At 41.8% G+C, this 16,386-nt stretch overlaps 1 protein-coding gene across 2 annotated transcripts in view; it reads left to right on the top strand.

Annotated features, from left to right (window-relative positions):
• LOC126204428 (phospholipase DDHD1-like) overlaps positions 1-16,386 on the top strand; it is a 211,003-nt gene that overhangs the window by 111,819 nt on the left and 82,798 nt on the right. For both annotated transcript variants that reach the window (XM_049938818.1, XM_049938817.1), the window contains 3 exons: positions 13,359-13,465; positions 13,546-13,695; positions 13,883-13,948. In XM_049938818.1, the coding sequence (XP_049794775.1) occupies positions 13,359-13,465; positions 13,546-13,695; positions 13,883-13,948 (323 nt within the window). The remainder of the gene's footprint in view (positions 1-13,358; positions 13,466-13,545; positions 13,696-13,882; positions 13,949-16,386) is intronic.

Genomic DNA, 16,386 nt, shown 5'->3' with positions numbered 1-16,386 from the left:
TCTATCCACCTACCCATGCTGTGAATTATGTTTTGATAGCTAACAGCTGGAAACTGTAGATGTCTTTTGCTTTTTAGGTTTCCTTTTTGACCACAAACTGACATCGTTATTGCTTATTAAGCAGCTCAAAACAACCAGTATGCAGAAATTAAACACTCTACACATCCTTGGAAACACTTAACAGGTAGCAGATTGACAGGTTCTTGTTAAATTTAACTAGCCATTAATTTTAAATTGATTGTAGTATAAATGTGTCGCATATGAGTCAGCAGCAGTTACTGTTTTAGGCTTACTAGACTCTGTGCCTCACACTGAAATCCACCTAATGACTCGAGCTCTAGGTATGAGCCCTGTCAATGTTCTACTTGTGGAATTAGATATTCCACTCCTAAACATACACAGCCAACAACGTTTAATGAACCTCACAGTTGAGGCTTATTGTAGACCAGAAAATCTCTGTTACATGTTGCTTTTCCACAACTCCAACACATGTCCCGTTATGAATCACTTTATAGGGAGAAGAGCAATCGTTAAACTGGAAGACATGACTCAGGAGCCCTTTCTCCCCATGCTAATTTGCCTACTTACCCCACAGGTTAAGCTTCGCCCTCTGATATACCCCCAGACATGTAGAAATAGAGCTCTTGTGTGCCAATAAGGATCACATGAACCAGTGAAATCTATACCAGTGGCTCTAAGGATGATTTTAATCAACAGCAATTCCTACCTACCCAATGCAATATCTACATGGCAGAATAGTAGCAATACACGTAACTTTTTTTTATACAGAAAGTCTCAATCCATTGTAAATATTCTCTGTGCAGTGACTTCCTCAGTAGCACAAAACCAAATGCCAATTACTCTAACTAGTCCATTAGTCTTCACCATTCGTCAACTTTTATATCAACTCCTCATTACAGGGACCTCTGTAGTGTTCCTCTGGATGCTGAGGCATGTACACAATCTGGATACTGTTCATGTTGATAACTTTAGCTAAGAAAGTCTCCACAACTGACAAGTGCCAGTACAAATCACTTCATCTCAGGCGCCACATCTTTTAAAAATGGAAAGAAATGTGAATTACCAACATCTGTTCCAACAGACTCCGGGCAATAAAAGCATCCACTGAGAAACAGAGAACATTGGTTTGCCCCTCTCAGATAGAAGCTATAGTGCTATGTCTCATCCATACTGATCATACCATCTTCACACATCTAGTTACTGGGGCAAGAGAACCCTACCCAGTGCACCTGTGGAGTGACCCTTACAGTTCACCACAGCCTAAAGGCACACGCAGACTCACTTGACGTTGAGTGTACATTGCGTATCAATCAGCCATCACCAAAGAACCTTTACCAAATATTTAAAGCTCTCATTTTAGTAGGCAACTAATGGGAGGGACATGATAAGGTGACACCTTCTGCTACTTGTTTTGCCTTGAGAGGATCCTCACTCAGCAGCATTTCTGGCCAGACATAAATATCAAATTTTCTCTACCTGTACTTTAAATCTGTCTGTATATTACTCATCAATATCATCCAGAATATATTGAAATAATCTTTCCTTTTTTTACTACATCTTCTCTTGATATTAGTACATAAGGGGGTCTAGGAAGCTGGATGGGAGCATCACCTGCCACAGTTATTGTCCCGGGGGGAGATAACCCTGGCACATTCCCCTACTGCTCTACCATCACTTTCACTTTCACTGTTCTCTGTAAATCTTTTATAGAGAATGCGTCACAGCTCTTGACACGACTCTGTTGTAAAGTAATCACAAAACTCGACTGTTGGCTTGCTGATTATAGTGATAAAGGGAGTATTAACCATGCTGCTGAGTTACACAGAAACATACATCATCATCATCATCATCATCATCATCAGGCACAATTTGAAATACATGCCATTTGTTCAACATGGGATTGTCTTTGTGTATGGGTGTTATCATCCTGGACATTTCTCTTCTTCGTGGAAGTGCTAACTGTGTAATGCAGTGGGCTATAGTGTCATTTCTGTATCTGTCATGGGGCCCAGTCCCAGGTGAAAGAAGCCTCTGAAAAGAATTAAAATTGTACCTCAGTACTGGGTCCTGTAAGTAACATTGCATTTACTGCAGAGTGTTCCTAGTTGTCTCCAAATTACTGTGTGCAGAAAATCACTGTCTGTAATCAAGTATTACAAAGAGGATACTCTGCCGTGTCTCACAGGTTCAATTCACATGACTGTTGTTTATATCATATGTGCTCTTCTAAGAAGATAAGGAAGTGATATAAGGGTGAATCACCTAAAACTTGCACCCGAAGTGTTTCAATAATGGAGGGAGCAATTGATATGTGGATTTCACAGATTGGAGTGGTAGGCATGCCCCTCCCATTGAGCCCAAACAAATGTGTATTTATTTATTTAAAAAAGTGCAAATATGTCAATGGAAAACACCAATAGTTGTTTGTTTCATGTTGTAGCTCAAACGAATGTGAATTTCACATGAGTGTATATGTGCAGCCCTACAAAGATGTTAATAAGTCTCCAGAGGTGTCATGTTGTTAAATGGGATGACTGCAGTACCTCTGTGCAGTCTGACACATAAAGAATCAGTATACCCTCTGTACTCAAAATGACCATCACTTGTGTCTGTAAAAGCTTGTGGTCTGCCATGCAGTGATTGCTGTACACATTCTACCATTTCAGCAGTCATCTGCAATTGTTTGAAGAGGTTGGAAGGTTGAAGAGTGTGACGTCTATTGGAATATCTTTCAGTGTACATGGTACTTGAACAAATGTCATGCTTCCTGCATTCATGGTAAATCATGAGCAGGTACACTTTTTTCATATTGGAAAATACCATCTTCCAGGTATGTCCTACTACATCCATTATCACCCAATAAATGAGGGGATGTCGCAGTGAATGTCGGTGTACACACAACAAAGTGTAAACAAGCATAACATTGTCACCTAGCATTTAAGCAATAGGATGGAATAAACAGCTGTCAGCGTTAACAATGTTCGCAATACAATAACTTGTATACTACTTGCACTAGCTTCCTGCAACAAACACCACTGACATTCTCATTTAAGCTACTTATAGGATTTTGCAGTCAATAGATATTGCCCCATTTAAAGATTTGTAACTTGTAAAAAAACTGCACTTTTGTCAAATTCTGAGTATCAGCTGCAAATACATGCCCTTGCTTACAATTTAGTTCTGTGGAAACTGCATATTGAGGGTGCCTTCCAGGTCCAAAATATTTGAGGTGCAAGTATTAGCTGATTCACACTGTACACGCTGTATGCTACCTGCCATCCAAAAACAGGAGCCACTGCCTGACAATGTCCATGAGCTGCCTAGAGGTAATTTTGTGGGATGCACAAAATGTGATCCAACATGAGATGCAAGAGCCATATATTGGATATATGTACCATTCTCTCTTTGAGTGAATGTTCTTCATGTGAAGGCTTGTGTAAACTGTGACAATATTATGAAAAGGACAGTTGCTGCTCACCATACAGCAGAGATCCTGAGTTTCATATAGGCACAACAAAAGGTCTGTCAGAGGTGAGTTTTCGGCCAACAAGGCCTTCGTTGGGAGGAAAAAAAAAAAAAAAACTCTCTCTCTCTCTCTCTCTCTCTCTCTCTCTCTCTCTCTCTCTACCCTCCACCCTTCCCACCCCCTCCCACCCCCTCCCACCCCCCTCTCTGCCCCCTCCCAGCCTCTGGCTACTGAGGCCGTAGGTGGTCAACCAGTGGCAACCTGATACAGTGGAGCTCTTTATAACAGTAGTCATGTGAATGTATGTGTTAGTTGTCTGTGTATGTTCATCATCATGTTCTGTAGATTACATCAGGAAGAAGAATATTCATTGATGTGGGTGAGTCACAATGTACATAAACAGAGCTGTAGCTAATGAATGTAGTCGTTCCAGTATGGCTGTTAAAAATATTTATTGTGATGTCAATTTCGACATTTTCTGTTTCCAAGAATACTGAAAGCAAATGTTGTCACCAGATGAAATATGCATAAACAAAGGGACAGTGGACCCAGTCCTGAGAGAGAGAGAGAGCTATTTCTATGTGTCGTATTAACAATTAAATATCATCAAACTGTATTATTCTGTTTACAGCTGCACAAGTTATAAATGAACTTCATAGAATCATTAGGAAAATTGTTGATTCTTTTTTATGCAAAATAGCCTCTGCGTATGTACTTCTTACATTCCTTTACTGGTAAATAAATAAATAACAAACTATTTTCTACAGGTCAATTTAGAGACCTGTTTGCAATTATCGGTATTACATAATATGCTTCTAACAAGAGTTTCCAGTTTTTTAATTTGAATAAGCAAATAATTTTTAAGACAGGCAAATAAGATATATTTGTCTTTTTAGTTTGCAAATGTCACTCTTTAACTCAGTTTTGTACACACCGCCTCGGTTCCTTTCCTTTCCTAGTGAGGTGATAGCAGCTTGTTACATGTCCTTTACACCCGCTGTCACTTCATGAGACTTTTTGAATTGTTTACAGCTTCTTTTAGTGATTACAGTGGTGGCTTTTATTTACCATGCTTTGAGACTTCTGACTGCAGAGTAACACAGTTCACAGAGAAATTAATCTGTTAGTCTTTGTGAATAGCTTCTAGTGTTAACACTCTATGTTTGTCCTATAAGACAATAACTCTGTGATTCTCAAAGGCAAGTGTGTAAGACTCAATACATACAATGGGAAATAACGGACACATCAGACATTTAGAATATGTTTACAGTTCATTATTTTGAACAAGGCAGCATTGGTCTGCTTCCTGTTTCAAATATTTTTGGTAACATGTAAATTTTTTTAATTGGGTATCTTCTGATGAACTTTTGTAAGTAATGATGTAGGGACAGGCAATACATCTTAAGAGTAATTGTGAAATACCAGGTAGGTAGATAGTTACCAAGCCAAGATTGTTGTATGCTGAACTGTAAAAATATTTTACCATCAAATAAGTGTTATAAGAAATATACAGACACATTTAAAAAAAAAGTATACCAGACATCTCAGTTTCCTAAACAAAAGCATCTGATGGCGAATTAAGTTGAACATTATTAACATTATGAATATAATAGAGGGAAACATTCCACGTGGGTAAAATATATCTAAATGGGATTGGAATGACTCCTTACCCTCTCCCTTAAAACCCACATCCTTTCATCTTTCCCTCTCCTTCCCTCTTTCCTGACGAAGCAACCGTTGGTTGCGAAAGCTAGAATTTCATGTGTATGTTTGTGTTTGTTTGTGTGTGTATGACCTGCCAGCACTTTTTTAGATATATTATTAACATTATGTATGACGAAAGGTTTACTGTATTGTATCAAAAAGAAAATTCACTTTAAAAACTAAAAAATTTTGAAGCCATTTTCCAGCCATTCTCTCTCCTTGCAGTTTTAAGGTTTACTGTAGATTTGCTTCAAAGGTTATTCTCAAAATATGTGAAACTCTTGCCATGCTGTTTCTCTTATTTAATTTATGATTTAAAAAGGGGAGACTGCTGCTCACCGTACTGTGGAAATATTGAGTCACAGACAGGCGCAAGAAAAAGACTGCTAAACAAGTAACCTTTTGTCCAAAAGGCCTTTTCTGAATTAGACCACACACACACACACACACACACACACACACACACACACACACACACACACACGTGACCACTGTCTCTGGCTGCTGAAGCCAACCAGTGTCCCATCCTAAATTTTCCATTGTTTGATTTGTGATTTGAAGTTGACGAAGAATTTTTATAATCCCTTGAATACACAAGAATGGTTTGTTACTTGAGGGGCAGTCAAATGAAAACCAAACATCCACCACAAAGAATAATATAATGCTTCCATTCAAAAGTAATCACCACACGCATTAAGACCATTGAGAGATGAGATGATCAGTTCCTGTTTCACAGAATGCGGTCAGCTGCTGGCGGTTCCACTACCACAGCCTCTGTTGCACTTCCTCTTCTGACTGAAACAGACATCCACACATGTTTTTCTTCAGGTTGCCAAAAACGTGTTAATCACATGGTGAAAGATCCAGGCTGTATGGAGGATGTTGCAGTTTTTCCCAACCAAATTGCTAGCCTTCATCCAATTGGCAGTGTGGGGTCAGTTGTTATAGTGCAACAGATGATTCTGTCCAATAGCATTCTGACAGCCTGAGGGCAAATCCTAAAGCCAACAGTAGAAACATTCCACATCTCCCCTGCAAAATAAATCCAGAGTTTTTCACGCAAGTTCCCGTAAGGCCATGATGACCTCCTGCAACTGCAGGGACCCTCTGCTCATTGAGTTCCTCAAATGTTGAACCACAATCAATGTGCAGTGGTATGAAGACACTTTGCAGAAATTGTGACCTGTCCCATAAGTCAAAATTCCCAGGCATGCTGTTGGATGGAATCATCCTATTACATGGTAATGCCAGTCCCCACTCTGCCAATTGGATGAAGGCTACACTTCAATGATTTGCTTGGGAAATTCTGATCCATCCTTCGTACAGCCCAGATCACTTTCTGTGTGATTCACATTGTTGGTGACCTGTAGAAAGACATGCATGTTGTTGGTTTCAGTCGGATGAGGAAGTGCAAGAATGGACGCAGTTGTAAATCCATCAGAAGCTGACCACTCTCTAAAAATCACGAATTGATTGTCTTGTCTCCCAGTGCGATAAATGTCTTAATGCGTGTGGTGTTTACTTTTGAGTGGAATGATTCTTCGATCCTGTTGGGGCAGGTGTTCAGTTTTCGTTTGACTACACCTTATATTTTGAATGTGATACATGTGAACATTTGGATTGATTGTCAGTTTAGCCATGACTGTTCCCTCGATTTGTCCCACAGGATATTCAGCATATTCATTAGTTTCAATAGGTTCCACCATGAAGAAGAATCTCCAGGGACGTTGGAATGAGTTACAAAATACACTAGCAAAGTGAACCAGCATTAATAGTTAACGATTGTCAAAAAACTGTAAACTGTTTTTACATGCCGAAGCCAAATTTAATGTAGCAAAGTTAACAAGAATGCTACAGTTTTCAAGTAAACAGTTCGCTGCTTCCTCAGTTATATCAAACAGCTGTTATTCATCTTCCATTGACTTCTTCATACATGCATGACCACTATGACATTTTTCGTAGTGCAACAGATGTGTATATGTTCTCAGGACAGATGCTGAACTATTGAGTGTCTCTCTGTTTTTAGTGGTCATTAACGGTCTAGCAGCAGCAGTCGGGCCCTCTGTCTCACCTTCTCTGTATGCAGACAACTTCTGCATTTCATACTGCTGCTCCAGTACTGTTGTTGCTGAGCGACATCTACAGGGAGCCATCCACAAGGTGCAGTCATGGGCTCTAGCCCACGGCTTCCAGTTTTCAGCCGCAAAGTCATGTGTCATGCACTTCTGTCAGTGTTGTACCATTCACCCGAAACCCGCACTTTACCTTAATGACGATCCACTCACTGTAGTGGACACATGTCAGTTCCTAGGACTGGTTTTCGATGCTCGATTGACTTGGCTCCCTCATCTTCGGCAGCTTAAGCAGAAGGGCTGGCAGCACCTCAATGCCCTCCGTTGCCTGAGCAACACCAATTGGGGTGCAGATCTCTCTACGCTGCTGCAGCTCTACAGAGCCCTTTACCAATGCCGAATTGACAATGGGAGTGTGGTTTATGGTTCGGCAGTGCCTTCAGCATAGCATTTACTCGACCCTGTGCACCACTGTGGGGTTCGTTTAGCGACAGGAGCTTTTAGGACGAGTCCGGTGACCAATGTACTGGTGGAGGCTGGTGTCCCTCCACTGCAGATCGGACGTGTGCAACTGCTCACCAGTTACGCAGCACACATTCATAGTTCCCCTGAGCATCCGAATTACCATCTCCTTTTCCCACCCACATCAGTCCATATCTCACATCGGCGGCCCAGATCGAGGCTAACGATTGCGGTTCACATGCAGTCCCTTCTCTCTGAACTGGAGTCCTTCCCTTTACCACCTCTACTTGCGGTCCGTTCACGTACGTCTCCATGGTGTACGTCTTGGCCGCAGCTTCATCTGGACCTTTTGCATGGCTCTAAGGACTCCGTTAACCCTGCCTCTCTCCGCTGTCACTTCCTCTTGATTCTTGACATGTTGCAGGGCTCTGAAGTGGTTTACACTGACTGCTCAGTGGCTGATGGTGACGTAGGCTTCACATTTGTTCATGGAGAACATATTGAGCAGCACTCCTTGCCGGATGGTTGCAATGTTTTCACTGCAGAGGTGGCGGCTATATCTCGTGCTCTTGAGTACATCCACTCATGCCCTGGCAAGTCATTTCTCCCGTGTACTGACTCATTGAGCAGGCTACAAGCTATCGACCAGTGCTACCCTCGCAACCCTCTGGTAGCATCCATTCAGGGAGTCCATTTATGCCCTGGAATAGTCCCGCCATTCTGTGATGTTTGTGTGGACCCCCGGACACGTCAGAATCCCTGGCAGCGAACTTGCCGACAGGCTGGCCAAACAGGCGACACGGAAACCGCTCCTGGAGATAGGCACCTCCGAAGCTGACTTGCATTCTGTCTTACACCGCAGAGTTTTCTGGCTTCAGGAGACAAAATGGCATAACAGCATGCACATTAAGGAGACTATGAATGTGTGAAGTCTTCCATGCAGACCTCTCGCAGGGAATCAGTGGTCCTCTGCCAGCTCCACATTGGCCATACATGGCTAATGCATGGTTACCTACTCCGTCGTGAGGACCCACTTCAGTGTCGCTGTGGCTCCCAAATGACAGTCGTCCACCTTTTGCTGTACTGCCCACTTTTAGCCACTCTGCGGCAGACTTTTAACTTTCCCAGCACCCTGCCTTCGGTGTTGGGCGACAATGCCTCCACAGCAGCTTTAGTTTTACGTTTTATCTGTGAGAGTGGGTTTTATACTTCTGTGTAGGTTTTAGCGCATGTCCTTTGTCCGTCTGTGTCCTCCACCCTATTGCTTTTAGGGTGGAGGTTTTAATGTGTTGCAGAGTTGCCTGCTTTCCCTTTTTATTCTTGTGGTTGGTGCCACTGTAATCTGCTTTCATGTTTTACGCTCTTCTGTTTCTAGCATCTCTCTGTTATTTTCTTGTCGCCTTTTGTTCCTTTTAGTGTTCGTTGCCTTCCCTTCGTTCTTGTGGCTTTTCCTTTCTTTCCGTTTTGTGTTATATGTTTCGTCTGTTTTATTCTCACATTTGTGGCATTGTTTTATTAGGAACAAGAGACCGATGACATCGTAGTTTGGTCCCTTCTCCCACCTCTAAACCAACCAACCAACCAGATGCTGAACAAACTTTGCATACAATAATGTTATACCCTGTTTATAACGAGTAATGTTATTTGTCATGCAGATAAAATGGTTCTTTCATTCTTGAATTTACATAATCAGATAATTTTGAAATGTGTCTAATAGGGTATGATTGTAATTTTCTTTGAAACATATATGGGCCGCACAATTTCTTGCATTCTATGGGAGTCTGTTGAATGAAATATCTTTTTCCTACAGGGCTGTGCTGTAGTGAAAATTAATTTACACTTCATGGTTGGTCGGTATCAGTATCATTTTCAAAAGCACCACCAGTCATACAAGTGTACAATAAAACATCACCAGTGCATCTAGATTCAATCTTTTATTCTGTGACAAAGTATTCAGTATATGAGATTCTGCGATAGGTTAAAAATGTGTGCTGACAAAACTGACGGGGAGACAGTGGGTTGCAAGCCATAACCACATAACTCCATTCATAAGATCATTGTCACAGATTAAAAGATTGAGTTGGGAAATATTGTTCTTGATGAGTTATTTAGAAGGTGAGAACTGCACTGAAATATTTCCCATTAAAATCATATTATAAATGCAGTCAAATACAGCACACAGAAAAATGTTTCTTGTACACATGTCTTGGAGTTCTGTCCTGTATGTACTCTATATAATGTTGTTTATAGGAAGGTTGCAATGCCAGAAGACCATAGAAAAAAGCAGAATGAACTAAGGAGGATAAGTGATCAATTCAGAGACTGGCAGGTGACCCTAAATGTAAATAAATTTAACATTCATGAATAAATAGGTGAAGGGATCCATTACTGTTTGATTATGCTATTGATCAAAAATCGCTGGAAACAGTAACATCCATAAAATACACAGGGCTAACCATCCAGAGTGAGTGGAATGTCTGCATAAAATAAACTGGAGGAGAAGGAGGTCTCAGGCTGAGATTATTGGAAGAATCTTAAGGGAAAGTAATTATCCACAAAAGAGGTGGCTTACAGAAGACTTGTTTGACCAATTATTGAGCATAGTTCATCAGTCTGGGACCCTTACCATGCAGGATTAACAGAAGAACTAGAGAAGACCCAACAAAGAGTAGAAAGCGCCATCAACGTGTGAGAGTGTCATGGAGATGCTCCACAAACTGCAGTGGCAGGCACTGCAAAAGAGAGATGTATCACAGAGTAAATTATTGTTGAAATTCCAACAGTTTGCATTAAAAAAAAAAAAAAAAAATTGGGCAACATATTACTTTCTCTCACATACACTCCTGGAAATTGAAATAAGAACACCGTGAATTCATTGTCCCAGGAAGCGGAAACTTTATTGACACATTCCTGGGGTCAGATACATTACATGATCACACTGACAGAACCACAGGCACATAGACACAGGCAACAGAGAATGCACAATGTCGGCACTAGTACAGTGTATATCCACCTTTCGCAGCAATGCAGGCTGCTATTCTCCCATGGAGACGATCGTAGAGATGCTGGATGTATTCCTGTGGAACGGCTTGCCATGCCATTTCCACCTGGCGCCTCAGTTGGACCAGCGTTCGTGCTGGACGTGCAGACTGCGTGAGACGACGCTTCATCCAGTCCCAAACATGCTCAATGGGGGACAGATCCGGAGATCTTGCTGGCCAGGGTAGTTGACTTACACCTTCTAGAGCACGTTGGGTGGCACGGGATACATGCGGACGTGCATTGTCCTGTTGGAACAGCACGTTCCCTTGCCGGTCTAGGAATGGTAGAACGATGGGTTCGATGACGGTTTGGATGTACCGTGCACTATTCAGTGTCCCCTCGACGATCACCAGTGGTGTACGGCCAGTGTAGGAGATCGCTCCCCACACCATGATGCCGGGTGTTGGCCCTGTGTGCCTCGGTCGTATGCAGTCCTGATTGTGGCGCTCACCTGCACGGCGCCAAACACGCATACGACCATCATTGGCACCAAGGCAGAAGCGACTCTCATCGCTGAAGACGACACGTCTCCATTCGTCCCTCCATTCACGCCTGTCGCGACACCACTGGAGGCGGGCTGCACGATGTTGGGGCGTGAGCTGAAGACGGCCTAACGGTGTGCGGGACCGTAGCCCAGCTTCATGGAGACGGTTGCGAATGGTCCTCGCCGATACCCCAGGAGCAACAGTGTCCCTAATTTGCTGGGAAGTGGCGGTGCGGTCCCCTACGGCACTGTGTAGGATCCTACGGTCTTGGCGTGCATCCGTGCGTCGCTGCGGTCCGGTCCCAGGTCGACGGGCACGTGCACCTTCCGCCGACCACTGGCGACAACATCGATGTACTGTGGAGACCTCACGCCCCACATGTTGAGCAATTCGGCGGTACGTCCACCCGGCCTCCCGCATGCCCACTATACGCCCTCGCTCAAAGTCCGTCAACTGCAAATACGGTTCACGTCCACGCTGTCGCGGCATGCTACCAGTGTTAAAGACTGCGATGGAGCTCCGTATGCCACGGCAAACTGGCTGACACTGACGGCGGCGGTGCACAAATGCTGCGCAGCTAGCGCCATTCGACGGCCAACACCGCGGTTCCTGGTGTGTCCGCTGTGCCGTGCGTGTGATCATTGCTTGTACAGCCCTCTCGCAGTGTCCGGAGCAAGTATGGTGGGTCTGACACACCAGTGTCAATGTGTTCTTTTTTCCATTTCCAGGAGTGTATATCTTGCAAAATGACCCCAACGAAAAAAATAGAGAAATTAGAACTGATACAGAAATTTATTGACAGTCATTCTTTCCACGTACTATTCACGAAATAAACAGAGAAGTTGGAAAATGGTAGTGATACCATCTAACACATTCCATGAAGTAACTTGTGAAGATAGACGTAGATGTAAGTGCACAAGACAAGGATCTGTATCTAACTTCTGGTCTGGCATCCATTTTTAATGTGTCAAGGGGTTTCATAACAGCACACAGTCCACTGCAGAGTAAAACATTCATCAAAGTGACAGTAATTATAGAAAGAATCTCCAGGCTATGGCTAGCCATTTATTTGCTCTATACTGTCTCCTGTGAGCATTAATTAAGCAAACTATGAGGATGAACTTCGATGGGGTGTGGACTTTGCAAGAATGCTGCTGATAGTTATAGCTGTGAAGGCCTGTCATGATTTTAATTTTCTAGCTCAGTCAGGATGATTCTCAGTATAAAATCTGTCGCATGAAATATGACATATATGATTAAAATTTTGCAACATCAAATTAGAGAGCAAAAACCCAATACATCAAATTGATTTAAATAGGAACATTTCAGTAGTCATGGGTATAATGCAACATTACACTGTCACGTAGAAAGAGCATAAGTTAAATACTTTTACATGGATGGAAAGCGATACCTTGTGGACACAAAGGTGAAAACCTTGGTATTGAAAGAAATTGTGAGGGAATAATCACTGATTTTCGACAAAACTGATCAAAATTTCCAAGAGGAATTAAAAAAGACAAACAGGATAAGAATGGACAGGCTGTGAAATGTCAGATGAGATATACATGATGTTCAATGGGACAAAAAGAGAAAGGGTAATGAGAGAGCAAAATGGCTGTAGTCCTAAGTGGAAAACTATGTGATAATTGTTTTAATGGGGGATGTTAGTTTACTAAAATTTACAGTGTCTCAGTGTGCTGAACACAACAAACAGAAGCACACCCTATTGGCGCATGCAGCAACGTTTTGTATTTCTCTCAACTCTTCAACTTTGCTAGTTGGTCATTTACGAAGTCACCATAGTGGTTTTAGTATGCTCCAATATTTTACAATAAAAAAATGCAAAAAAAAAAAAAATCTATCCTATCTCAACATTATGTTTTCAGGTAACTTTAAAAACCCTTTACCATGGTATCAAGCATAACTTCTTAGCTTTCATAGATACAACATATTGATGATGAGAGTCTGACTCCTGTAGCAGATGTTTGGATGAAATTATCATAATCTGTTTTCATCACATTAGAGCTAAAAGTATTCCTCTCTCAGTAATGTATTTCAAATATTTTTAGATGCCTATTGTTTCACTGAAAATTTGTCAATTTCCAGACATTGTGGATTCAATCACACCACACAAACTGGTTGGTTTACGACAGATGCTTAACTCAAGTGCGATGGACATCATGTATTACACTAGCCCACTTTATGGAAATGAGGTGGGTATCAAACAATTATTTTAAATAATTTAAACGATACAGAACATACGTAATAGTGTCATATAATTTTGTTTTCACAGGTTCAGCAGGGTCTAACACAGGAGCTTAACCGCCTTTACTCCATGTTTTCACAAAGAAATCCATACTTTGAAAAGAATGGTGGCAAGGTTTCTGTAATGGCACACTCTCTTGGCTGTGTCATAGTATATGATATAGTAACAGGGTGGAAGGTAATTTGCTTTATAGATTTTTGCACTGAACATATTTTAAGGATATTTTAATAAAAATGTGTAAACACAAATTGTTTGCAGATTTACTGCACTCCTCCACAAACACTGTTTGTGGTTTCATGTGGAAAGATTCTGTAGAGCTATTGGACAAGTTTTAATAGCTTGATTTTGTTGTGTTGCTTCTCAGATATCAGCAAATGGTCCCACGGAACTGCCCGAGAATGGTTGTGGTAAATCTGCTCTCTTGTTTCAGGTAAACAGATTTTAATGTATTTTCTTTACTGTCTAATTACAAGGTGTACAACTTTGCTTCCACCGTTTGCTAATAGGTCGTGACAGCGGTAAGTAGAGTTCGAAAGAAACAGATCGCAGACATCAGGCAGTTTGCTTTGATCTCGGTCAACATAACCTCATTCAAACATTAGTAAATTTGTGTATGCATCATAAAGCTGTTCTTGATTGAAAATGTCAGTTTATGAGCCTAATTCTTGTCATTTGCGGGAGGTGTTACTGTTTTGTTTCAGTATGAAGAAAACAAAAGCTGAATCTCAGCGAATGCTCTCAAGTATGTATGGTAAGGATGCTATTAGTGAAAGAACATGCCATGAATGATTTCAACACTTCAAGAACGGTGATTTTAACTTCATAGAACTGGATAGTGGTGGAAGAGAGAATGTTTTCGAAGATGCAGAATTGGAGACATTGCTGAGTGAAGACTCATGTCAAACTCAAGAAGAATTGGCACAATTAGTAGGAGTGACACAGCAAGCCATTTCAAAACATCTCAAGGCTATGGGCATGATTCAGAAAGAAGGAACTTAGGTCCTGTGTGAGCTGAAACCAAGAGACGTTGAACAGTGTTTGTGTGTTTGTGAACAGTTGCTTCAGAGGCAAAAACAGAAGGGATTTCTGCATCACATTGTGACCAGGGATAAAAAATGGGTTCATTATGATAACCCTAAACACAAAAAGCCATGTGGATATCCCAGTCATGCTTCCACGTCAACGGCCAAACTGGATATTCATGGCTCCAAGATCATGCTCTACATTTGGTGGAACGAGCTCAATGTCGTGTACTATGAGGTGTTAAAACCAAGTGAAACAATCACAGGTGCTCATTAACTAAAGCCTTTGAGCAGAGCATTAAAAGACAAATGCCCGCAGTACAGCTAGAGGCATGATAAATTGATTTTAGCAGGCACAACAATGCTCGACCCCATGTTGCAAAAGAGGTCAAAACGTACTTGGAAACATTGAAATGGGAAGTCCTACCCCACCTGCCGTTTTCTCCAGACATTGCTCCCTCTGATTATCACCTGTTTAGTTCAATGGCGCATGGCCTGGCTGACCAACACTTCCAATCTCACGAAAAAGTCACAAATTGGATCGATTCGTGGATCGCTTCAAAAGATGAACAATTTTTTTTGACGCGGGATTCATACACTGCCCAAAAGATGGGAGAAAGTTGTGGCCAGCGGTGGAAAATACTTTGAACTATACATGTGTAACCAGTTTTTTTCATTAAAGCCTCAAATGTTGTGGAAAAACTGGCGGAAGCAAAGTTGTACACCTTAGAGACCACTGTCTTACAAATAGACAATAAAATTAATAAAAAAAAAAGGGTCTATTCACGCAGCTTACAGGAATGTAGCTGCGTGACACCTTCAACAACTACCAGTGTTTCAACAAGTGAATACCCATCATTTTCAAGTGCAAATACAGTGAGAGAACGCTGTGACAGGATCTCTAAACTTCCAGCAGGCAGGGTTACACTTACCAAGAGCTATAGTATGGCATACATCACTTCCCCCCCCCTCCCCCCCCCCCCCCTGCCAGTTCACACACAGAGTCAACAATTAGCACCACCACAGAATGAAAGCTGGCCAATGTCAGAAGTTATCAGTAGTGAATATTAATTGCTAGTGGATGAGGCAGCAGCAGTAACTCTGTCCCTCTGTTGTTTGGCCAGGAAGAGCATAGGATTCCAAGCAAAGTTTAAGCAAAAACGTATGTCTCTATTTCTGAAGTGAAGTACTAATTTAGTCTAAACTGGTTCCATAATAACACTATCTCAATACCTGGAAGTACATGCCAGAATCTGTGTTGTACTCCATAGGATGACTGGTACCAGGCCAGTGTTCACAATAGCTGATATGCTCATATGTTGTAAGCGTGCCTGACACTTATGCTCTATACAGAGATCCTCCAATATTTTGACTGTTTGATCAATGTGTAAAATGTAAACTCTGCATGGTGTACAGCAGACACCTGCCTTACATACACAAAGATTGCCCCTTACAGACTGTAAAAGTGCCCTAAACATAGGTGGTGGTCAGAAAACATGCCTCACACTGTGTTTCTGCAGAAGACAACAAATCCTGTTGGAAATACTACCTGACAAAAAGGCTATAGACGTAGGTACCACCTCATTATTTTCATCTCACAGTATGTCTGATCTGTCTTTTGCTATCGCCTTGCTGGCGAAAGATGACTTTGAGGTGGGTTATCTGAGCTGACAAACTTTCGGGATCTGAGATGATGTGGGCCCTAGGAAATACAAGGAAGGAAAGGCAGCCATCCTTTCCCATTTCTATGTTTAAGCAAATATTCGATGGATTGAATTCAAATGTTCTAAAATGATGTGCAAATTCATACTGTCATGAGGCCAAACAAAAGAAATTGGCCAGGTGT

Source organism: Schistocerca nitens, chromosome 9 (genome assembly GCF_023898315.1).
Source record: "Schistocerca nitens isolate TAMUIC-IGC-003100 chromosome 9, iqSchNite1.1, whole genome shotgun sequence".
NCBI lineage: Eukaryota > Metazoa > Arthropoda > Insecta > Orthoptera > Acrididae > Schistocerca > Schistocerca nitens.
This window is presented reverse-complemented; position numbering and strand designations above follow the sequence as displayed.